The sequence below is a fragment of the Oncorhynchus gorbuscha genome, linkage group LG14 (genome assembly GCF_021184085.1).
Source record: "Oncorhynchus gorbuscha isolate QuinsamMale2020 ecotype Even-year linkage group LG14, OgorEven_v1.0, whole genome shotgun sequence".
In the NCBI taxonomy this organism is placed as follows: domain Eukaryota; kingdom Metazoa; phylum Chordata; class Actinopteri; order Salmoniformes; family Salmonidae; genus Oncorhynchus; species Oncorhynchus gorbuscha.
The window spans coordinates 72,036,887-72,060,051 of NC_060186.1; the positions used below are offsets into that span (position 1 = coordinate 72,036,887).

General features: G+C 47.0%; 1 protein-coding gene across 7 annotated transcripts in view; it reads left to right on the forward strand.

The window, feature by feature from the left end:
• LOC123995380 (gephyrin-like) overlaps positions 1–22,851 on the forward strand; it is a 179,064-nt gene extending 156,213 nt beyond the window's left edge. For all 7 annotated transcript variants that reach the window (XM_046298937.1, XM_046298940.1, XM_046298939.1 and 4 more), the window contains 12 exons: positions 3,269–3,361; positions 5,296–5,351; positions 10,410–10,529; positions 14,107–14,165; positions 14,325–14,478; positions 14,837–14,958; positions 16,728–16,794; positions 19,840–19,913; positions 20,015–20,079; positions 20,185–20,288; positions 20,936–21,032; positions 21,501–22,851. In XM_046298937.1, the coding sequence (XP_046154893.1) occupies positions 3,269–3,361; positions 5,296–5,351; positions 10,410–10,529; positions 14,107–14,165; positions 14,325–14,478; positions 14,837–14,958; positions 16,728–16,794; positions 19,840–19,913; positions 20,015–20,079; positions 20,185–20,288; positions 20,936–21,032; positions 21,501–21,634 (1,145 nt within the window). In that variant the 3' untranslated portion in view covers positions 21,635–22,851. The remainder of the gene's footprint in view (positions 1–3,268; positions 3,362–5,295; positions 5,352–10,409; positions 10,530–14,106; positions 14,166–14,324; positions 14,479–14,836; positions 14,959–16,727; positions 16,795–19,839; positions 19,914–20,014; positions 20,080–20,184; positions 20,289–20,935; positions 21,033–21,500) is intronic.
• The last annotated feature ends 314 nt before the right edge of the window (positions 22,852–23,165 follow it).

The following is a 23,165-nucleotide window of genomic DNA, read 5'->3' on the forward strand; positions in this document are numbered from 1 at the left end:
CACACATTTAAATACACACACGCACACATATACATACATACATATACACCTCAGCGATACACTCTAAGAGATAAAGGTGCTATCTAGAACCTTAAACGGATCTTTGACTGTCCCCATAGGAGAACCCTTTGAAGAAAGCCTTTTGGTTCCAGGTAGAACCCTTTTGGTTCCAGTGAGAACCCTTTTGGTTCCAGTGAGAACCCTTTTGGTTCCAGTGAGAACACTGTACAAACACACACTGTACACACAAGTACAGAGGTGAGATCAACTATATACAGTAACACATATGTCACACATAAATATACAGTGGTCTGTATTGTTGTGGTCAGACTGCAGGAGATTACTGTTTATATCACCTTACTGAACACTTCAACTACAGATGTGTGAGACAACGAGAGACAGAGAGAAAGTGTGTGTGTGTGCATGCGTGTGTGTGTCTGTCTTCCTTGGCACTAGCCTTAGGGCTGCCTTGGCACTAGCCTCGGGGCCTCCTTGGCACTAGCCTTGGGGCTGCCTTGGCACTAGCCTTGGGGCTTCCTTGGCACTAGCCTCGGGGCTTCCTTGGCACTAGCCTCAGGGCCTTTGTCAGAGGATCTTAGGACCGTGGTCTCCCACATGGCTGTGTCACATTATTCTGGAGGTGGACACACAGAGCTTGAACAGGGCCAGGGGGAGGTCTTGGACAGGGGGAGGTCTTGAACAGGGCCAGGGGAGGTCTTGGACGGGGGGAGGTCTTGAACAGGGCCAGGGGAGGTCTTGGACAGGGGGAGGTCTTGAACAGGGCCAGGGGGAGGTCTTGAACAGGGCCAGGGGGAGGTCTTGGACAGGGCCAGTGGGAGGTCTTGAACAGGGCCAGTGGGAGGTCTTGAACAGGGCCAGGGGAGGTCTTGAACAGGGCCAGGGGGAGGTCTTGGACAGGGCCAGGGGAGGTCTTGGACAGGGCCAGGGGGGGTCTTGGACAGGGCCAGTGGGAGGTCTTGGACAGGGCCAGTGGGAGGTCTTGGACAGGGCCAGTGGGAGGTCTTGGACAGGGCCAGTGGGAGGTCTTGGACAGGGCCAGGGGAGGTCTTGGACAGGGCCAGTGGGAGGTCTTGGACAGGGCCAGTGGGAGGTCTTGGACAGGGCCAGTGGGAGGTCTTGGACAGGGCCAGTGGGAGGTCTTGGACAGGGCCAGGGGAGGTCTTGGACAGGGCCAGTGGGAGGTCTTGGACAGGGCCAGTGGGAGGTCTTGGACAGGGCCAGTGGGAGGTCTTGGACAGGGCCAGGGGGAGGTCTTGGACAGGGCCAGGGGGAGGTCTTGGACAGGGCCAGTGGGAGGTCTTGGACAGGGCCAGGGGGAGGTCTTGGACAGGGGGAGGTCTTGGAGGGTCTTGTGACAGGGGGGGTCCAGGGGGAGGTCTTGGACAGGGCCAGTGGGAGGTCTTGGACAAGGCCAGGGGAGGTCTTGGCCAGGGGGAGGTCTTGGACAGGGCCAGGGGAGTGAGTGCCAGGGGGAGGTCTTGGACAGGGGAGGTCTTGGAGGGCCAGTGAGGCCAGGGGGAGGTCTTGGACAGGGGGGGCCAGGGGGGAGGTCTTGGATAGGGCCAGGGGAAGGTCTTGGACAGGGCCAGGGGGAGGTCTTGGACAGGGCCAGGGGGAGGTCTTGGACAGGGCCAGGTCTTGGACAGGGGGAGGTCTTGGACAGGGGGAGGTCTTGGACAGGGCCAGGGGGAGGGCTTGGACAGGAGCACGTCTTGGACAGGGGGAAGTCTTGGACAGGGCCAGGGGGAGGGCTTGGACAGGGGGAGGTCTTGGACAGGGGGAAGTCTTGGACAGGGCCAGGGGGAGGGCTTGGACAGGAGGACGTCTTGGACAGGGCCAGGGGGGGCTTGGACAGGGCCAGGGGGAGGGCTTAGACAGGGCCAGGGGGAGGGCTTGGACAGGGTCAGGGGGAGGGCTTGGACAGGAGGAGGTATTGGACAGGGCCAGGGGGAGGTCTTGGACAGGGGGTGGGCTTGGACAGGGCCAGCGGGAGGGCTTGGACAGGGCCAGGGGGAGGGCTTGGACAGGGCCAGGGAGAGGGCTTGAACACACTCCTGATTCAGCTCTCTCTCTCAGTCATAACTAATAGAACAGCCATGGTGGCCTCTCTATGTGTCTTCTATTTTCACCCTGTACAGTGATGTCATTTTGTTTTGAGAGAGTCTGTTTCATGATGGGGTGTGAGAATGGAGGGGTGGAGGTGTGGGATGAAATATTTAGATAAGAAACAGATGGAGGACTGGGGGGTGTGTGTGTGTGTGTGTGTGTGTGTGTGTGTGTGTGTGTGTGTGTGTGTGTGTGTGTGTGTGTGTGTGTGTGTGTGTGTGTGTGTGTGTGTGTGTGTGTGTGTGTGTGTGTGTGTGTGTGTGTGTGTGTGTGTGTGTGAATCACACCCTATTTATAGACTATTAGCAGCTCATGGTATTTTAGTGCAGTGCTTTCTTCTTCCGCCCACTCTCTCTTTCTGTGTCTTTCTCTCTGTCGATCATTCTCTCTTCGGTCTATTTTCCTCTCTGCAGTCTAACCGGCAGTTTTTTATGGTTCTTATACAGATATTTCCAACATTCCTACTTTTAGATTGTTACATGTGGGGAATTGTGCACAAGGGACAAGAGAGAGTACGCAGGTGTGTGTGTGTGCGCGCTGTTCTGGTCAGGTGGTGAGTCACAGAGATCCTGATGAGAGGTGTCACTCTCTCACTAACACACACACCTCCGGCACATGTCTCTCTATCTACATCTGAACCAGATGCTCTCCCTCCCTCTCTCTTTATCCTTCCCTCCCTCCCTCTCTCCCTCCCCCATCTCTCTCGCTCTCTCGTACATCTCCCGCTCGCTCTCTCTCTCTCCTCCCTCTCTCCCTCCCTCTCCCACTCCTCCCTCTCTCCCTCCCTCTCAATCTCTCCAACATCCCTCTCACACCTGACTCTCTCTCCTTCTCTCCCTCTCTCTTTCTCTCTCTCTCTCTCTCGTACATCTCTCGTACATCTCCTTCTCTCGCTCTCTCTCCCTGCTCTTCCTCGCTCTACGTTCTCCTTCTACCTTTCTCTCTCTCTTTCAATTCCTCTTTCTCTACCTCTACTCTCGCTCTCTTTCTCTCTCTACCTCTACTCACTTTTCCTCTATCTCTCCCTCCTCTTCCTCTCTCTACGTTCTCCTTCTAACTTTCTCTCTCTCTTTCAATTCCTCTTTCTCTACCTCTACTCTCTTTTCCTCTCTCTCCCTCCTTTCTCTCTATCTCTCTTTAGATGGGATGGGCCGAGTCCTTGCTCAGGAGGTTTATGCCAAAGACAACCTGCCCCCATTCCCTGCCTCTGTAAAGGATGGTTATGCTGTAAGAGGTCTGTACTGTGATGCAATGTACACACACTGTACACACACACTGTACACACACACTGTACACACAATGTACACACACTGTACACACAATGCACACACACTGCACACACTGTACACACAATGTACACACACTGCACACACACTGCACACACACTGCACACACACTGTACACACTGTACACACACTGTACACACTGCACACACACTGCACATACTGTACACACACTGTACATACTGTACACACACTGTACTGCACTGTACTTCAATCTCAGGTCACAGTGTACTGCTGATATGTCCTTTCTGTTCTACATTAGGAGTCACGAGGCACTGAAACACAGTCAGCTAAATGACACACACATCGATATGCACACACAATCAGTATATACACACAATCAGCATATACACACAATCAGCATATACACAATCAGTATATACACACAATCAGCATATACACACGAACAGTATATACACACGATCAGCATATACACACGATCAGCATATACACACAATCAGCATATACACATCATACTGCACGATCACACGATGCACACACGATCAGCATATATACGACACACAATCAGATCAGATCAGCATATACACACGATCAGCATATACACACGATCAGCATATACACACGATCAGCATATACACACAATCAGCATATACACACTGCAGCATATACACACGATCAGCATATACACACAATCAGCATATACACACAATCAGCATATACACACGATCAGCATATACACACGATCAGTATATACACGATCACATATACACACAATCAGCTGACAACACAGATCATATACACACGATCAGCATATACACACAGATCAGTCAGCATATACACACAATCAGCATATACACACAATCAGCATATATGCATATACACACAATCAGCATATACACATCAGCATATCAGCATATACACACGATCAGCATATACACACGATCAGCATATATACACACATCGATCAGCATATACACACATATCACAATCAGCATATACACACAGCATATCAGCATACACACACGATCAGTATATACACACAATCAGTATATACACAATCAGCAGCAGTATATACACACAATCAGCATATACACACAATCAGCATATACACATCAGTATATCACGCATATCAGCATATACACACAATCAGTATATACACACAATCAGCATATATACACACAGCAGTATATACACACAATCAGCATATACACACAATCAGTATATACACACGATCAGCATATACACACAATCAGCATATACACACAATCAGTATATACACACAATCAGTATATACACACATCAGCATATACACACAATCAGTATATACACACAATCAGCATATACACACAATCAGCATATACACACAATCAGCATATACACACAATCAGTATATACACACAACAGTATATACACACAATCAGCATATACACACAGCAGTATATACACACAATCAGTATATACACACGATCAGCATATACACACAATCAGCATATACACACAATCAGCATATACACACAATCAGCATATACACAATCAGTATATACACACAGCAGTATATACACACAATCAGTATATACACACAATCAGTATATACACACAACAATCACAGCAGTATATACACACAATCAGCATATACACACACATATACACACAATCAGTATATACACACAATCAGCATATACACACAATCAGCATATACACACAATCAGTATATACACACAATCAGTATATACACACAGCAGTATATACACACAGCAGTATATACACACAATCAGTATATACACACAGCAGCATATACACACAATCAGCATATACACACAATCAGTATATACACACAATCAGTATATACACACAGCAGCATATACACACAATCATACAAACACCAACTTATGTCATTACATTAAAACATGTATTTTCTTTTTAGCGGCTGATGGTCCAGGCGACCGCTTCATCATCGGAGAGTCCCAGGCTGGAGAACAGGTCACACACACACACACACACTTCACCCTGTCTATACTCAGGGTGAAGCACTTGGCTGGTACCCTCCTTCATGAAGAGCGATATATCAAAACACACACTCAACGTTTATTCCCCCTGGACCGACATTATGTATTGAAGTGTGTGTGTGTGTGTGTGTGTGTGTGTGTGTGTGTGTGTGTGTGTGTGTGTGTGTGTGTGTGTGTGTGTGTGTGTGTGTGTGTGTGTGTGTGTGTGTGTGTGTGTGTGTGTGTGTGTATGTACACTGACACATTATCCCATACTGACTCAGCTATACTCCACCACAGGTGGACACATTATCACCACTGACACATTATCACACACTGACACAGACACATTATCACACACTGACACAGACACATTACACACAGACACATTATCACACACTGACACATTATCACACACTGACACATTATCACACACTGACACATTATCACACACTGACACATTATCACACACTGACACATTATCACACACTGACACATTATCACACACTGACACATTATCACACACTGACACATTATCACACACTGACACATTATCACACACTGACACATTATCACACACTGACACATTATCACACACTGACACATTATCACACAGACACATTATCACACACTGACACTGACACATTATCACACACTGACACAGACACATTATCACACACTGACACATTATCACACACTGACACATTATCACACACTGACACATTATCACACACACACTGACACATTATCACACACTGACACATTATCACACACTGACACATTATCACACACTGACACATTATCACACACTGACACATTATCACACACAGACACATTATCACACACTGACACATTATCACACACTGACACATTATCACACACTGACACATTATCACACACTGACACATTATCACACACTGACACATTATCACATTATCACACAGACACATTATCACACACTGACACATTATCACACACTGACACATTATCACACACTGACACATTATCACACACTGACACATTATCACACACTGACACATTATCACACACACACAGACACATTATCACACACTGACACATTTATCATTACACACACAGACACATTATCACACACACATTATCACACACTGACACATTATCACACACTGACACATTATCACACACTGACACATTATCACACACTGACACATTATCACACAGACACATTATCACACACAGACACATTATCACACACTGACACATTATCACACACTGACACATTATCATCACACACTGACACACACACTGACACATTATCACACACTGACACATTATCACACACAGACACATTATCACACACTGACACATTATCACACACTGACACATTATCACACACAGACACATTATCACACACTGACACAGACACATTATCACACACTGACACATTATCACACACTGACACATTATCACACACTGACACATTATCACACAGACACATTTATCACACACTGACACATTATCACACACTGACACATTATCACACACTGACACACTGACACATTATCACACACATTATGACACATTATCACACACTGACACATTATCACACACTGACACATTACACAGACACATTATCACACACTGACACATTATCACACACTGACATTATCACACACAGACACATTATCACACACTGACACATTATCACACACTGACACATTGACATCACACACAGACACATTATACACATTATCACACACTGACACATTATCACACACTGACACATTATCACACACTGACACATTATCACACACAGACAGTATCACACACTGACACATTATCACACACAGACACATTATCACACACTGACACATTATCACACACACTGACACATTATCACACATTATCACACACTGACACATTATCACACACTGACACATTATCACACACTGACACATTATCACACACAGACACATTATCACACACTCACACACACACACAGACACATTATCACACACTGACACATTATCACACACTGACACATTATCACACACTGACACATTATCACACACACACACACTGACACATTATCACACACTGACACATTATCACACACTGACACATTATCACACACTGACACATTATCACACACTGACACTGACACATTATCACACACTGACACATTATCACACACTGACACATTATCACACACTGACACAGACACATTATCACACACTGACACATTATCACACACACTGACACATTATCACACACTGACACATTATCACACACTGACACATTACACAGACACATTATCACACACTGACACATTATCACACACTGACACATTATCACACACTGACACATTATCACACACTGACACATTATCACACACTGACATCATTACACACTGACACATTATCACACACAGACACATTATCACACACTGACACAGACACATTATCACACACTGACACATTATCACACACTGACACATTATCACACACTGACACTGACACATTATCACACACTGACACATTATCACACACAGACAGAGTATCACACACTGACACATTATCACACACTGACACAGACACATTATCACACACTGACACATTATCACACACTGACACATTATCACACACTGACACATTATCACACACTGACACATTATCACACACTGACACAGACACATTATCACTCACTGACACATTACACACAGATTATCACACACTGACACATTATCACACACTATCACACACTGACACATTATCACACACTGACACATTATCACACACTGACACTGACACATTATCACACACTGACACATTATCACACACTGACACAGACACATTATCACACACTGACACATTATCACACACTGACACTGACACATTATCACACACTGACACATTATCACACACTGACACATTTATGACACAGACACATTATCACACACTGACACATTATCACACACTGACACATTATCACACTGACACATTATCACACACTGACACACATTATCACACAGACACATTATCACACACTGACACATTATCACACACTGACACATTATCACACACAGACACATTATCACACACTGACACAGACACATTATCACACACTGACACATTATCACACACTGACACATTATCACACACTGACACATTATCACACACTGACACATTATCACACACTGACACATTATCACACACTGACACATTATCACACACTGACACTGACACATTATCACACACTGACACAGACACATTATCACACACTGACACATTATCACACACTGACACTGACACATTATCACACACTGACACATTATCACACACTGACACATTATCACACACTGACACATTATCACACACTGACACATTATCACACACAGACACATTATCACACACTGACACATTATCACACACTGACACATTATCACACACTGACACATTATCACACACTGACACATTATCACACACTGACACATGACACATTATCACACACTGACACATTATCACACACTGACACAGACACATTATCACACACTGACACAGTATCACACACTGACACATTATCACACACTGACACATTATGACACATTATCACACACTGACAGTATCACACACACATTATTATCACACACTGACACATTATCACACACTGACACATTATCACACACTGACACATTATCACACACTGACACATTATCACACACTGACACATTATCACACACTGACACTGACACATTATCACACACTGACACATTATCACACACTGACACATTATCACACACTGACACACATTATCACACACTGACACATTATCACACACTGACACTGACACATTATCACACACTGACACATTATGACACATTATCACACACTGACACATTATCACACACACTGACACATTATCACACACTGACACATTATATCACACACTGACACATTATCACACACTGACATTATCACACACTGACACATGACACATTATCACACACTGACACATTATCACACACTGACACAGACACATTATCACACACTGACACAGTATCACACACTGACACATTATCACACACTGACACATTATCACACACTGACACATTATCACACACTGACACATTATCACACACTGACACATTATCACACTGACACATGACACATTATCACTGACACATTATCACACACTGACACATTATCACACACTGACACAGTATCACACACAGACACATTATCACACACTGACACATTATCACACACTCACATTATCACACACAGACAGAGTATCACACACAGACACATTATCACACACTGACACATTATCACACATTACACACTGACACATTATCACACACTGACACATTATCACACACTGACACACATTATCATTATCACACACTGACACTGACACATTATCACACACTGACACATTATCACACACACAGTATCACACACACACATTATCACACACTGACACATTATCACACACTGACACATTATCACACACTGACACATTATCACACACTGACACTGACACATTATCACACACTGACACATTATCACACACTGACACATGACACGTGTTTGCCTTGCTGTGGTTGTTTGGTTGGGATGACCAGGAATGTTCTCTTGATAAGTGCATGAATTGGACCATTTTCCTGTCTTGCAGAGCATTACAAATGTAATGAGGACTTTTGGGTGTCAGGGAAAATGTATGGAGTAAAAGTACATCATTTTCTTTAAGAATGTAGTGAAGTAACAAAATGTTTGCCTGATGATCATCTGAACTTCCCAATACATTTCTGATGCATTTCAGTCACTTCAAACCAGACTTCCTTCAGTCTGAAATACTGCCAAAGTCCTGTCAGACTGATTTGTAGTAGACTGTCAAAGCCCCAATAAAACCTGGAAACATTAGCCTTGATTACATCACTGTTTTAATGTAATCAAACAGATTTTTGATATTAAATGGGTTTGGGATATATTTGCAGTTTGTGTGTGGGTTTGTGTCTGTAAATCTGCATGTGAGTATATTTGACACCAGTTTCTCTCTCTGTGTATCCCTGCAGCCCACCCACACAGTGATGCCGGGCCAGGTGATGAGGGTGACGACGGGGGCTCCTATCCCCTGTGGGGCAGACGCTGTGGTGCAGGTGGAGGATACAGAGCTGCTCCGCGAGTCTGAGGACGTAAGTCTCCCCTTTGACCCCTGACCCTTAGCCCTGTGGAGAGGGACTGAAGAGGGTCTATAGAGGGATGGTGTAATAATAAAAGGTATATTCAGGAGGGATATATAAGTAAATCAAGTAAGGAAGCAAGCTTTGTCTGAGCCAGAATGGCGGTAGTAGTGACGGTGACGACAGTAGGCAAGGTGACGACAGTAGGCAAGGTGACGACAGTAGGCAAGGTGACGACAGTAGTGAAGGTGACGACAGTAGGGACGGTGACGACAGTAGGCAAGGTGACGACAGTAGGGACGGTGACAACGGTAGGCAAGGTGACGACAGTAGGCAAGGTGACGACAGTAGGCAAGGTGACGACGGTAGTGAAGGTGAAGACGGTAGTGAAGGTGACGACAGTAGGCAAGGTGACGACAGTAGGCAAGGTGACGACAGTAGGCAAGGTGACGACAGTAGGCAAGGTGACGACAGTAGGGACGGTGACGACAGTAGGGAAGGTGACGACAGTAGGGACGGTGACGACAGTAGGGAAGGTGACGACAGTAGGGAAGGTGACGACAGTAGGCAAGGTGACGACAGTAGGCAAGGTGACGACAGTAGGGACGGTGACGACAGTAGTGAAGGTGAAGACGGTAGTGAAGATGAAGACGGTAGTGAAGGTGACGACAGTAGGCAAGGTGACGACAGTAGGCAAGGTGACGACAGTAGGGAAGGTGACGACGGTAGTGAAGGTGAAGACGGTAGTGAAGATGAAGACGGTAGTGAAGGTGACGACAGTAGGCAAGGTGACGACAGTAGGGACGGTGACGACAGTAGGGAAGGTGACGACAGTAGGGACGGTGACGACAGTAGGGAAGGTGACGACAGTAGGGAAGGTAGGTGACGACAGTAGGCAAGGTGACGACAGTAGTGAAGGTGACGACGGTAGTGAAGGTGAAGACGGTAGTGAAGATGAAGACGGTAGTGAGGCAAGGTGACGACAGTAGGCAAGGTGACGACAGTACAGTAGTGAAGGTGAAGACGGTAGTGAAGATGAAGACGGTAGTGAAGGTGACGACAGTAGGCAAGGTGACGACAGTAGGCAAGGTGACGACAGTAGGCAAGGTGACGACGGTAGTGAAGGTGACGACGGTAGTGAAGGTGAAGACGGTAGTGAAGGTGACGACAGTAGGCAAGGTAACGACAGTAGGCAAGGTGACGACAGTAGGCACAGTAGGCAAGGTGACGACAGTAGGCAGGTGAAGGTGAACGGTAGTGAAGTGAGGACAGACGACAGGGAAGGCGACGGAAGGGCGACGACAGTAGGGAAGGCGGACAGTAGGGGCGAAGACAGTAGGGCAAGGCGACGACAGTAGGCAAGGCGACGACAGTAGGGGCGGTAGTGAAGGTGAAGACGGTAGTGAAGGTGACGACAGTAGGCGACGACAATAGGAAGTAGGACAGTAGGCGAGGCGACAGTAGGCAAGGCGACGACAGTAGGGGAAGGCGACGACAGTAGGGAAGGCGACGACAGTAGGGAAGGCGACGACAGTAGGACAAAGGCAGTAGGGACGACAGTAGGAAGGGAAGGCGACGACAGTAGGGAAGGCGACAGTAGGGAAGGCGACGACAGTAGGGAAGCGACGACAGTAGGGAAGTAGACAGTAGGGAAGGCAAAGCGACAGTAGGGAAGGCGACGACAGTAGGACAAGGAAGGAACGACAGTAGGACGACAGTAGGACAAGGCGACGACAGTAGGAAGGCGACGACAGTAGGCAAGGCAAGGCGACGACAGTAGGGAAGGCGACGACAGCAGGCAAGGCGACGACAGCAGGGAAGGCGACGACAGCAGGGAAGGCGACGACAGCAGGGAAGGCGACGACAGTAGGCACGGCGACGACAGTAGTGAAGCCGACGACAGTAGGGAAGGCGACGACAGTAGGGAAGGCGACGACAGCAGGGAAGGCGACGACAGTAGGCAAGGCGACGACAGTAGGCAAGGTGACGACAGTAGGGACGGTGACGACGGTAGTGAAGGTGACGACAGTAGTGAAGGTGACGACAGTAGTGAAGGCGACGGTGAAGTAGTGACGACAGTAGTGAAGGTGACGACAGTAGTGAAGGTGACGACAGTAGTGAAGGTGACGACACAGGTGAAGGTGACGACAGTAGGCAAGGGTGGCGACAGTAGTAGGAAGGTGACGACAGTAGTGAAGGTGACGACGGTAGTGAAGGTGAAGACGGTAGTGAAGATGAAGACGGTAGTGAAGGTGACGACAGTAGGCAAGGTGACGACAGTAGGCAAGGTGACGACAGTAGGGAAGGCGACGGTAGTGAAGGTGAACGGTAGTGAAGATGAAGACGGTAGGAAGGTGACGACAGTAGGCAAGGTGACGAGGTAGGCAAGGTGACGACAGTAGGCAAGGTGACGACGGTAGTGAAGGTGACAGTAGTGAAGGTGAAGACGGTAGTGAAGGTGACGACAGTAGGCAAGGTGACGACAGTAGGCAAGGTGAGGACAGTAGGCAAGGTGACGACAGTAGGGAAGGTGACGACGGTAGTGAAGGTGAAGACGGTAGTGAAGGTGACGACAGTAGGCAAGGCGACGACAATAGGGAAGGCGACGACAGTAGGGAAGGCGACGACAGTAGGGAAGGCGACGACAGTAGGGAAGGCGAAGACAGTAGGCAAGGCGACGACAGTAGGGAAGGCGACAAGGCGACGGCAGTAGGGAAGGCGACGACAGTAGGGAAGGCGACGACAGTAGGCAAGGCGACGACAGTAGGGAAGGCGACGACAGTAGGGAAGGCGACGACAGTAGGCAAGGCGACGACAGTAGGGAAGGCGACGACAGTAGGGAAGGCGACGACAGTAGGCAAGGCGACGACAGTAGGCAAGGCGACGACAGTAGGGAAGGCGACGACAGTAGGGAAGGCGACGACAGTAGGGAAGGCGACGACAGCAGGGAAGGCGACGACAGTAGGGAAGGCGACGACAGTAGGGAAGGCGACGACAGTAGGGAAGGCGACGACAGTAGTGAAGGCGACGACAGTAGGGAAGGCGACGACAGTAGGGAAGGCGACGACAGTAGGCACAGCGACGACAGTAGGAAGGCGACGGCAGTAGGCAGCAGGCAGGCAAGGCGACGGCAGTAGGAAGGCGACGACAGCAGGCAGCGACGACAGCAGGGAAGCGACGACAGCAGGAAGGCGACGACAGCAGGAAGGCGACGACAGCAGGCGACAGTAGGCACGGACGACAGTAGTGAAGGCGACGACAGTAGGGAAGGCGACGACAGTAGGGAAGGCGACGACAGTAGGGAAGGCGACGACAGTAGGGAAGGTGACGACAGTAGGGAAGGCGACGACAGTAGGGAAGGCGACGACAGCAGGGAAGGCGACGACAGTAGTGAAGGTAGGGAAGGTGACGACAGTAGGGAAGGTGACGACAGTAGGGAAGGTGACGACAGTAGTGAAGGGGACGACAGTAGGGAAGGCGACGACAGTAGGGAAGGCGACGACAGTAGTGAAGGTAGGGAAGGCGACGACAGTAGGGTAGGTGTTTTGTGTAATAGCTCCTTACAGGTTTGTTGGTTTCTCCTTCTCAGGGCACAGAGGAGCTGGAGGTGCGGATCCTCGTACAGGCCCGTCCCGGACAAGACATCCGGTGTGTGTGTGTGTGTGTGCGTGTGTGTGCTTGTGTGCATGCAAGCCTGCTTCCATGTGTTTGTGTGTGTGTAAAAGTGTATAAAAGTGTGTTTTGATGTTCCTCTGTATACATACCCCCTCTTTAACCTTCCTATTAAACGTCCTTGTCTCCCTCCAGGCCCATAGGTCATGACATCAAGCGTGGGGAATGTGTCCTGTCTAAGGGAACCCACATGGGCCCCTCTGAGATTGGCCTGCTGGCCACCGTAGGAGTCACCGAGGTAGAGGTGCAGAAGTTCCCCGTGGTGGCTGTCATGTCCACAGGCAACGAAGTGAGACAGAGAGTTCCAAACCTCTCAGCTAATAACAACTAGTTTTGAAGTTTCATATCCCATTAAGCCCCTCGACTCTGGTGGATTGATCCTGGTTCCACTCAGGCCAGTCCCAGATAGAACTATCTACATTCTTGCTTGAGAAAGTTTTCTGTAAAAAATTCTAGCAAACTACTACAGTAAATCACTTAATTGTTATCCAGATATTACATTTAAAAAACACTGGGCCTTTGAAACATTTAGCAACAGAAAACGAAAATGAGCTTTTCTTATTGGACAAATCCTGGTTGTCTCTCCCTGTTTTCAGGCTGTTTTCTTCCGTTTAATACCTAATGAACACTTCTCCTGCTGTTTCTAGCTGTTAAACCCTGAGGACGACCTCCACCCAGGAAAAATCAGAGACAGTAACCGTTCCACGCTGCTCGCCACCATCCAGGAGCACGGATACCCCACCATCAACCTGGGCATCGTGGGAGACAAGTAGGACTTCACACTCTTCTTCCTGCTCCTCTTTCTGTTTGTCTTCCTCTTCCTCCTCCCTTGATCTCTACATCCTCTCATTATCTTTCTTCTTGCCTCTACCATCTTCCTCTTCCTATTCCTGAGACTCCTTCTATTCCTCTCTTTCTACTCTCCTTTTGTTTTATATTCCTCTTCCTGCATCTACTTTGCCTCCTCCTCTCTCCTCTTCCTCTCGCCTCCTCTATGCTGTGTGATGGTAACTAGTAACTGTTCACTGTCTATTGGCCCCACAGCTCAGATGACCTCTTCTTCATCTTCCTCCTGATCTTCCTCACCCTCCTTCTTCTTCCTCCTCCTCCTCATCCTCCTCCTTTCACCCATCCCTCTGTAACCCTATATGTGGTGTGTGATGGTAACTGTTCACTGTCTATTGGCCCCACAGCCCAGATGACCTCCTCTTCCTCCTCCTCCTCCTCCTTTCACCCATCCCTCTGTAACCCTCTGTTCCTGTCTATTGGCCCCACAGCCCAGATGACCTCCTCTTCCTCCTCCTCCTCCTCCTTTCACCCATCCCTCTGTAACCCTATATGTGGTGTGTGATGGTAACTGTTCACTGTCTATTGGCCCCACAGCTCAGATGACCTCCTCTTCCTTCTGATCTTCCTCACCCTCCTTCTTCCTCCTCCTCCTCCTCCTTTCACCCATCCCTCTGTCACCCTATATGTGGTGTGTGATGGTAACTGTTCTCTGTAACTGATCTTCCTCACCCTCCTTCTTCTTCCTCCTCCTCCTCCTTTCACCCATCCCTCTGTCACCCTATATGTGGTGTGTGATGGTAACTGTTCTCTGTCTATCGGCCCCACAGCCCAGATGACTGTTCTCTGTCTATCGGCCCCACAGCCCAGATGACCTCCTCCTCCTCCTCCTTTCACCCATCCCTCTGTCACCCTATATGTGGTGTGTGATGGTAACTGTTCTCTGTCTATCGGCCCCACAGCCCAGATGACCTCCTCCTCCTCCTCCTTTCACCCATCCCTCTGTAACCCTATATGTGGTGTGTGATGGTAACTGTTCTCTGTCTATCGGTCCCACAGCCCAGATGACCTCCTCTTCTTCCTCCTCCTCCTCCTCCTCCTCCTTCTTTCACCCATCCCTCTGTAACCCTATATGTGGTGTGTGATGGTAACTGTTCTCTGTCTACCGGCCCCACAGCCCAGATGACCTCCTCTTCTTCTTCCTCCTCCTCCTCCACCTCTTCCTCCTCCTCCTCCTCCTCCTTTCACCCATCCCTCTGTAACCCTATATGTGGTGTGTGATGGTAACTGTTCTCTGTCTTTCGGCCCCACAGCCCAGAAGACCTCCTCTTCTTCTTCCTCCTCCTCTTCTTCTTCCTTCCTCCTCCTCTTCCTCCTCCTCCTCCTCCTCCTCCTTCTTTCACCCATCCCTCTGTAACCCTATATGTGGTGTGTGATGGTAACTGTTCTCTGTCTATCGGTCCCACAGCCCAGATGACCTCCTCTTCTTCTTCCTCCTCCTCCTCCTCCTCCTCCTCCTCCACCTCTTCCTCCTCCTCCTCCTCCTCCTTTCACCCATCCCTCTGTAACCCTATATGTGGTGTGTGATGGTAACTGTTCTCTGTCTTTCGGCCCCACAGCCCAGAAGACCTCCTCTTCTTCTTCCTCCTCCTCCTCTTCCTCCTCCTCCTCCTCCTCCTCCTCCTCCTTTCACCCATCCCTCTGTAACCCTATATGTGGTGTGTAACTGTTCTCTGTCTATCGGCCCTACAGCCCAGATGACCTGCTGAATCCCTCTGGAGGGGTAATCACCTCTGGAGGGGTGTCGATGGGAGAGAAGGTATGTGAGCAAATAGTGAGTATGAATGGTCATTGGTTATGACATTGCACTATTCTGACACCTTGTGGTCGGGGTGGGGAATTGTGGTGTTAATACTATGTGGGGGAAATGTGGGATTATTTGGATTGGGAATTGTGGTGTTTGATATTTTGTGACATATACAGTACATTTAACATTTTTTACATACAGTACCAGTCAAATGTTTGGACACACTTACTCATTCAAGGGTTTTTCTTTATTTTTACTATTTTCTACGTTGTAGAATAATAGTGAAGACATCAAAACTATGAAGTAACACATATGGAACCATGTATCATGAAGAATTGCAAATAGGATTCTTCTAAGTAGCCACCCTTTGCACACAGCTTTGCACACTCTTGGTGTGTGCCTTGTTAAAAGTTTATTTGTGGAATTTATTTCCTTCTTAATGCATTTGAGCCAATCGGTTTGAACGGTGAAAATCTGTCCTTTGGTCTGATGAGTCCAAATTTACGATTTTTGGTTCCAACAACAGTGTCCTTGTGAGACGCAGAGTAGGTGAACGGATGATCTCCTCATGTGGGATTCCCTCCGTGAAGCATGGAGGAGGAGGTGTGATGGTGAGGGGGTGCTTTGCTGGTGATACTGTCTGTGATTTATTTCGAATTCAAGACACACTTAACCAGCATGGCTAACACAGCATTCTGCAGTGATACACCATCCTATCTGTTTTGCGCTTAGTGGGATTATCATTTGTTTTTCAACAGGACAAAGACCCAAAACACCTCTAGGCTATTTGATCAAGAAGGAGAGAGGAGATTGATGGAATGCTGCATCAGATGACCTGACTTCCAGAATCACCCGACCTCAACCCAATTGAGATGTTTTGGGATGAGTTGGACCGCAGAGTGCAGAAAAGCAGCCAACAAGTGCTCAGCATATGTGGGGAACTCCTTCAAGACTGTTGGAAAAGCATTCCTCATGAAGCTGGTTGAGAGAATGCCAAGAGTGTGCAAAGCTGTCATCAAGGCAAATAAATGGTGGATCATTTGAAGAATCTAAAATACACTGCTCAAAAAAATAAATGGAACACTTAAACAACACAATGTAACTCCAAGTCAATCACACTTCTGTGAAATCAAACTGTCCACTTAGGAAGCAACACTGGTTGACAATCAATTTCACATGCTGTTGTGCAAATGGAATAGACAACAGGTGGAAATTATAGGCAATTAGCAAGACACCCCCAATAAAGGAGTGGTTCTGCAGGTGGTGACTACAGACCACTTCTCAGTTCCTATGCTTCCTGGCTGATGTTTTGGTCACTTTTGAATGCTGGCGGTGCTTTCACTCTAGTGGTAGCATGACACTGAGTCTACAACCCACACAAGTGGCTGAGGTAGTGCAGCTCATCCAGGATGGCACATCAATGCGAGCTGTGGCAAGAAGGTTTGCTGTGTCTGTCAGCATAGTGTCGAGAGCATGGAGGCGCTACCAGGAGACATGCCAGTACATCAGGAGACGTGGAGGAGGCCGTAGGAGGGCAACAACTCAGCAGCAGGACCTCTACCTCTGCCTTTGTGCAAGGAGGAGCAGGAGGAGCACTGCCAGAGCCCTGCAAAATGACCTCCAGCAGGCCACAAATGTGCATGTGTCTGCTCAAACAGACTCCATGAGTCAGAAACAGACTCCATGAGGGAGGTATGAGGGCCCGACGTCCACAGGTGGGGGTTGTGCTTACAGCCCAACACCGTGCAGGGCGTTTGGCATTTGCCAGAGAACACCAAGATTGGCAAATTCGCCACTTGCGCCCTGTGCTCTTCACAGATGAAAGCAGGTTCACACTGAGCACATGTGACAGACGTGACAGAGTCTGGAGACGCCGTGGAGAACGTTCTGCTGCCTGCAACATCCTCCAGCATGACCGGTTTGCCGGTGGGTCGGTAATGGTGTGGGGTGGCATTTGTTTGGGGAGCCGCACGTGCTCGCCAGAGGTAGCCTGACTGCCATTAGGTACCGAGATGAGATCCTCAGACCCCTTGTGAGACCATATGCTGGTGAGGTTGGCCCTGGGTTCCTCCTAATTCAAGACTATGCTAGACCTCATGTGGTTGGAGTGTGTCAGCAGTTCCTGCAAGAGGAAGGCATTGATGCTATGGACTGGCCCGCCCGTTCCCCAGACCTGAATCCAATTGAGCACATCTGGGACATCATGTCTCGCTCCATCCACCAACGCCACGTTGCACCACAGACTGTCCAGGAGTTGGCGGATGCTTTAGTCCAGGTCTGGGAGGAGATCCCTCAGGAGACCATCCGCCACCTCATCAGGAGCATGCCCAGGCATTGTAGGGAGGTCATACAGGCACGTGGAGCCACACACACTACTGAGTCTCATTTTGACTTGTTTTAATAAGGACATTACATCAAAGTTGGATCAGCCTGTAGTGTGGTTTTCCACTTTAATTTTGAGTGTGACTCCAAATCCAGACCTCCATGGGTTGATACATTTGATTTCCATTGATAATTTTTGTGTGATTTTGTTGTCAGCACATTCAACTATGTAAAGAAAAAAGTATTTAATAGAATATTTAATTCATTCAAATCTAGGATGTGTTATTTTAGTGTTCCCTTTATTTTTTTGAGCAGTGTATTATTTGGATTTATTTAACACTTTTTTGTTACTACATGATTCATGTTATTTCACAGTTTTGATGTCTTCAATGTAGAAAATAGTCAAAAATAAAAACCCTTGAATGAGTAGGTGTCCAAACTTTTGACTGGTACTGTAGATACATGACATTGTGGAGTTCATACTATGTGGACTCACACAGCACACGGTTGTATTTATAAGGGCCCAAAACGGAAAACATTTTGCAGCTAAAAAAAATGTAAATGCGGTATAAATGTCTTACTATTTCAGTCTGTTTTTGTTGCCTTGGTGCCTGAATACACCCCAGTGATGCACACGTCTTATGTGGGTTTTGGGTACACTTACACTAGGACTGTTTTGGTCTAATGTTTATATGTACCTTAGAAGACTCCAAACGGTGTGATCCTCTTTTTCAGGACTATCTGAAACAGGTGCTGGATATTGATCTGCATGCCCAGATCCACTTTGGACGTGTCTTCATGAAACCAGGGTGAGATGGAGGAAGGAAGGGAGGAATGGCTGGACAGGTGGACTGGTGGATGGATTGTTCATTGATGACCATGTTGTTGTTCTCTTCTCCCATCATATCAGTCTCCCGACAACGTTCGCCACGGTGGACATGGACGGTGTTCGTAAACTCATCTTTGCCCTCCCAGGTAGTGTGTAAAGTAAAGAGAAAGAGGAAATCAGACAATCGTTTCCAGACTGGTTTCTAACACACTCTTGTTTTCTTTCTCTCTCTCTCCCCCCCCCCGGCCCAGGTAACCCCGTGTCTGCTGTGGTGACATGTAACCTCTTCGTCATTCCTGCCTTGAGGAAGATGCAGGGGATCCTGGACCCACGGCCCACCATCATCAAAGCCAGGGTAAGAATGAAGTCACAGGACTCCATGAATCTTTCTTCATTTGTCTTTCCTCGATTGCTTGCTTTCTCTATCCTCGCTTTCCTCTCAAAATTAATTGGAAGAGGTGTTTTGTCTGACCAGATGACTTGACCATGTGGCCCATAGACTAGTTACTGTATATCCTTTCAGAATTGTTACTGTCCAGACCAGATGGTCATTTAGGGTGGCAGGTAGTCTAGCAGTTAGAGCGTTGGGACAGTTCTCTAGTTCCAATCCCTGAGCTGACGAGGTGAAAACTCTGTCGATGTCCTCTTATGCAAGGCACTTTACCCTAATTGCTCTAGGGTCACCGATGATAATGGCTGACCCTGGCCGTGAGCCCACTCTCCGAGGGTGGCTCAGAGGGAGTTGGGATATGTAAAAAAAAAAATATATATATATATATATATATATATGCATGCGTATGAATTGCATTGAACGAGTGCACACTTCAGGAAGGAGGAGAGATAATTGGGACACACCCTGATGTGATGTCATGATGAGGTCGTCATGTCATGATGAGGTCGTCATGTCATGATGAGGTCGTCATGTCATGATGAGGTCGTCATGTCATGATGAGGTCATCATGTCATGATGAGCCCTGTTGATTGTGTGGCTGTCTCCTGTAGTTGTCATGTGACGTGAAGCTGGACCCTCGCCCTGAGTACCACCGCTGCATTCTGACATGGCACCACCAGGAGCCTCTGCCATGGGCCCAGAGCACAGGTACTGATGGAACCATACCATTCTATTGTATTGTATTATTTTCTATTCTATTCTGTTGTGCATTGCTATAAGGAGCGATACGCTTCTATACTAAACGACTACACTAAATGTGTAGTCACAGTCTCACTGGCTTTGTTCATGGGCAATTGTAGAGGGGTAAGCTATAGTCCTCATCTAACAAACCCTCTGGCTGTGACTATTTTCACTGTTTTCTATTACGTGTAGTATTGTATTGCTTAAAGAACTACAATTGGACAGTGGAATATTAGAAGGCTCTCACTCCCTTGCATGCTGTTGTAGTGAGATCATCCTGACTGTCATGGGTGTAATCCTCCTGGACATGTGTGGTACTGGGCACTGACAGAGGGCCTAGAGTGCATTTATTCTCTCTCTTGCTCTCTCTCCCTCTCTCTCTTTCTCTCTCTCTCTTTCTCGCTCTCTCTCTCTCTCACTCTCTCCATCACGTAGGAAACCAGGTGAGCAGCAGGCTAATGAGCATGCGCAGCGCCAACGGTCTCCTGATGCTACCTCCAAAAACAGAGCAATACGTGGAGCTGCACAAGGGAGAGGTGGTCGACGTCATGGTTATCGGCCGGCTATGATGTCATCAAAGGGGGACGTTGAGATGGCTTCATAGAGAGAGGGGGTTCGAATGGGTGGTTCACGGTGCATGTCCACATATCATTGACTATTCTGTAATATGCAACGGCACAGCTAGTTTTTCTTGATTTGGACGTTGAGGTATAGTCAACATCTCCATCACAAACCTAGGTACATATGATACAAAAAAATATGATTAATTTAAAAGATTATAATAGTATTTCAAACAAAGAAAATATAACTTTCAAAGAAAAAAATCTAATTATAAAAAGAGATTTATTCTGTAATATATTCTTATGATTATTCTTCTTACTATCATTGTTAGATTGTAAGGCAACTTTGTTCCTTTCATTGCAATTGCTTTGTGTGTTCAATGCTAGACCTTATCAATAGCAGTAGCATTTTAATAGATCTGTAGGTGCCTGCCAGGACAAAAAAATAAGAAATGTTATTTTCTCATTTTAGTGGAATTTTTTTTCCTTTTTTTATATATATATCAAGAAAAACCCTGAGGAAGACTCCAGATTTCCCACGGTGCTTGTGTAAGAGGAAGGAGGGGAGGGTATAATCTAGGTCTATTTCCTCTGTGGTGTGTCGCTTTAACGGTGACACCACACACTTCTATTTTTCTCCCATTAGTATGCATCACAATGGCTTGACAAAGAGCTTTGCTTGTTGTTTATCTTGTGAGTCTTGTTTATGTGCGCAGTGCCAAATGCCTGGGCAGGGATGAGGGTGGTGCTGGAAAGGGGTGGGGGTGGGGTGGGGGGGGCAGTCATCCACCAACCTGCCCAGACCCTGAAGCTTCCTTATTTATCACCTGACCACAGGTGCAGCTCTGCCCCCCGGGGAGCATGGTTTACTGGGGAAAACAAAAAACAGTATTTTATTTGATCGACTAAAGAGAAAGAGGGAAAACACACAGAATAAAAGAAACAGCTTCTTTAAGTGCTGACAGCCTTTTTAACTGACTTCACAAAACATGTACAGAAAAAAAGAATATGAAGATGAACCATATTGTACAGATATGTGACCAGCACTCTGAAGGAAATGACCCATATTGAAGCAATGAGGAGACATTGAACAATGCTGTACTATAGTACATTTTCTGTAATGATATGAAACTGATGAAAGAGACTATGATAATAAAAATCCTTGATCATTATGTATAAAAAAAAAGTTATTGTTGGGTTTCCTTTTTTAAATAAAATCTATTTAATGAAAAACAAAGTGATTTGTGTTCTTTGATGCACCTTGTTTGAAGGTGATCCAATAACATGATCAAGTCTGTGACCAGTTCCTGAGCCTGTTTTCATAAAGTGGCTCAGAGTAGGAGTGCTGCCTTTTTAGATTATATTGAATAGACAGGGTAGGCTGTCATTGTAAATAAGAATGTGTTCTTACCTGACTCGCCTAGTTAAATGGAGGTTAAATAAAATAAGAAATGAAATCCTAGATCAGCACTGCTATGCTGAGACACGTTATGAACATGGGCCTTTAACCCTTAACTTCCTGCATCTTGACGTAGCCTGC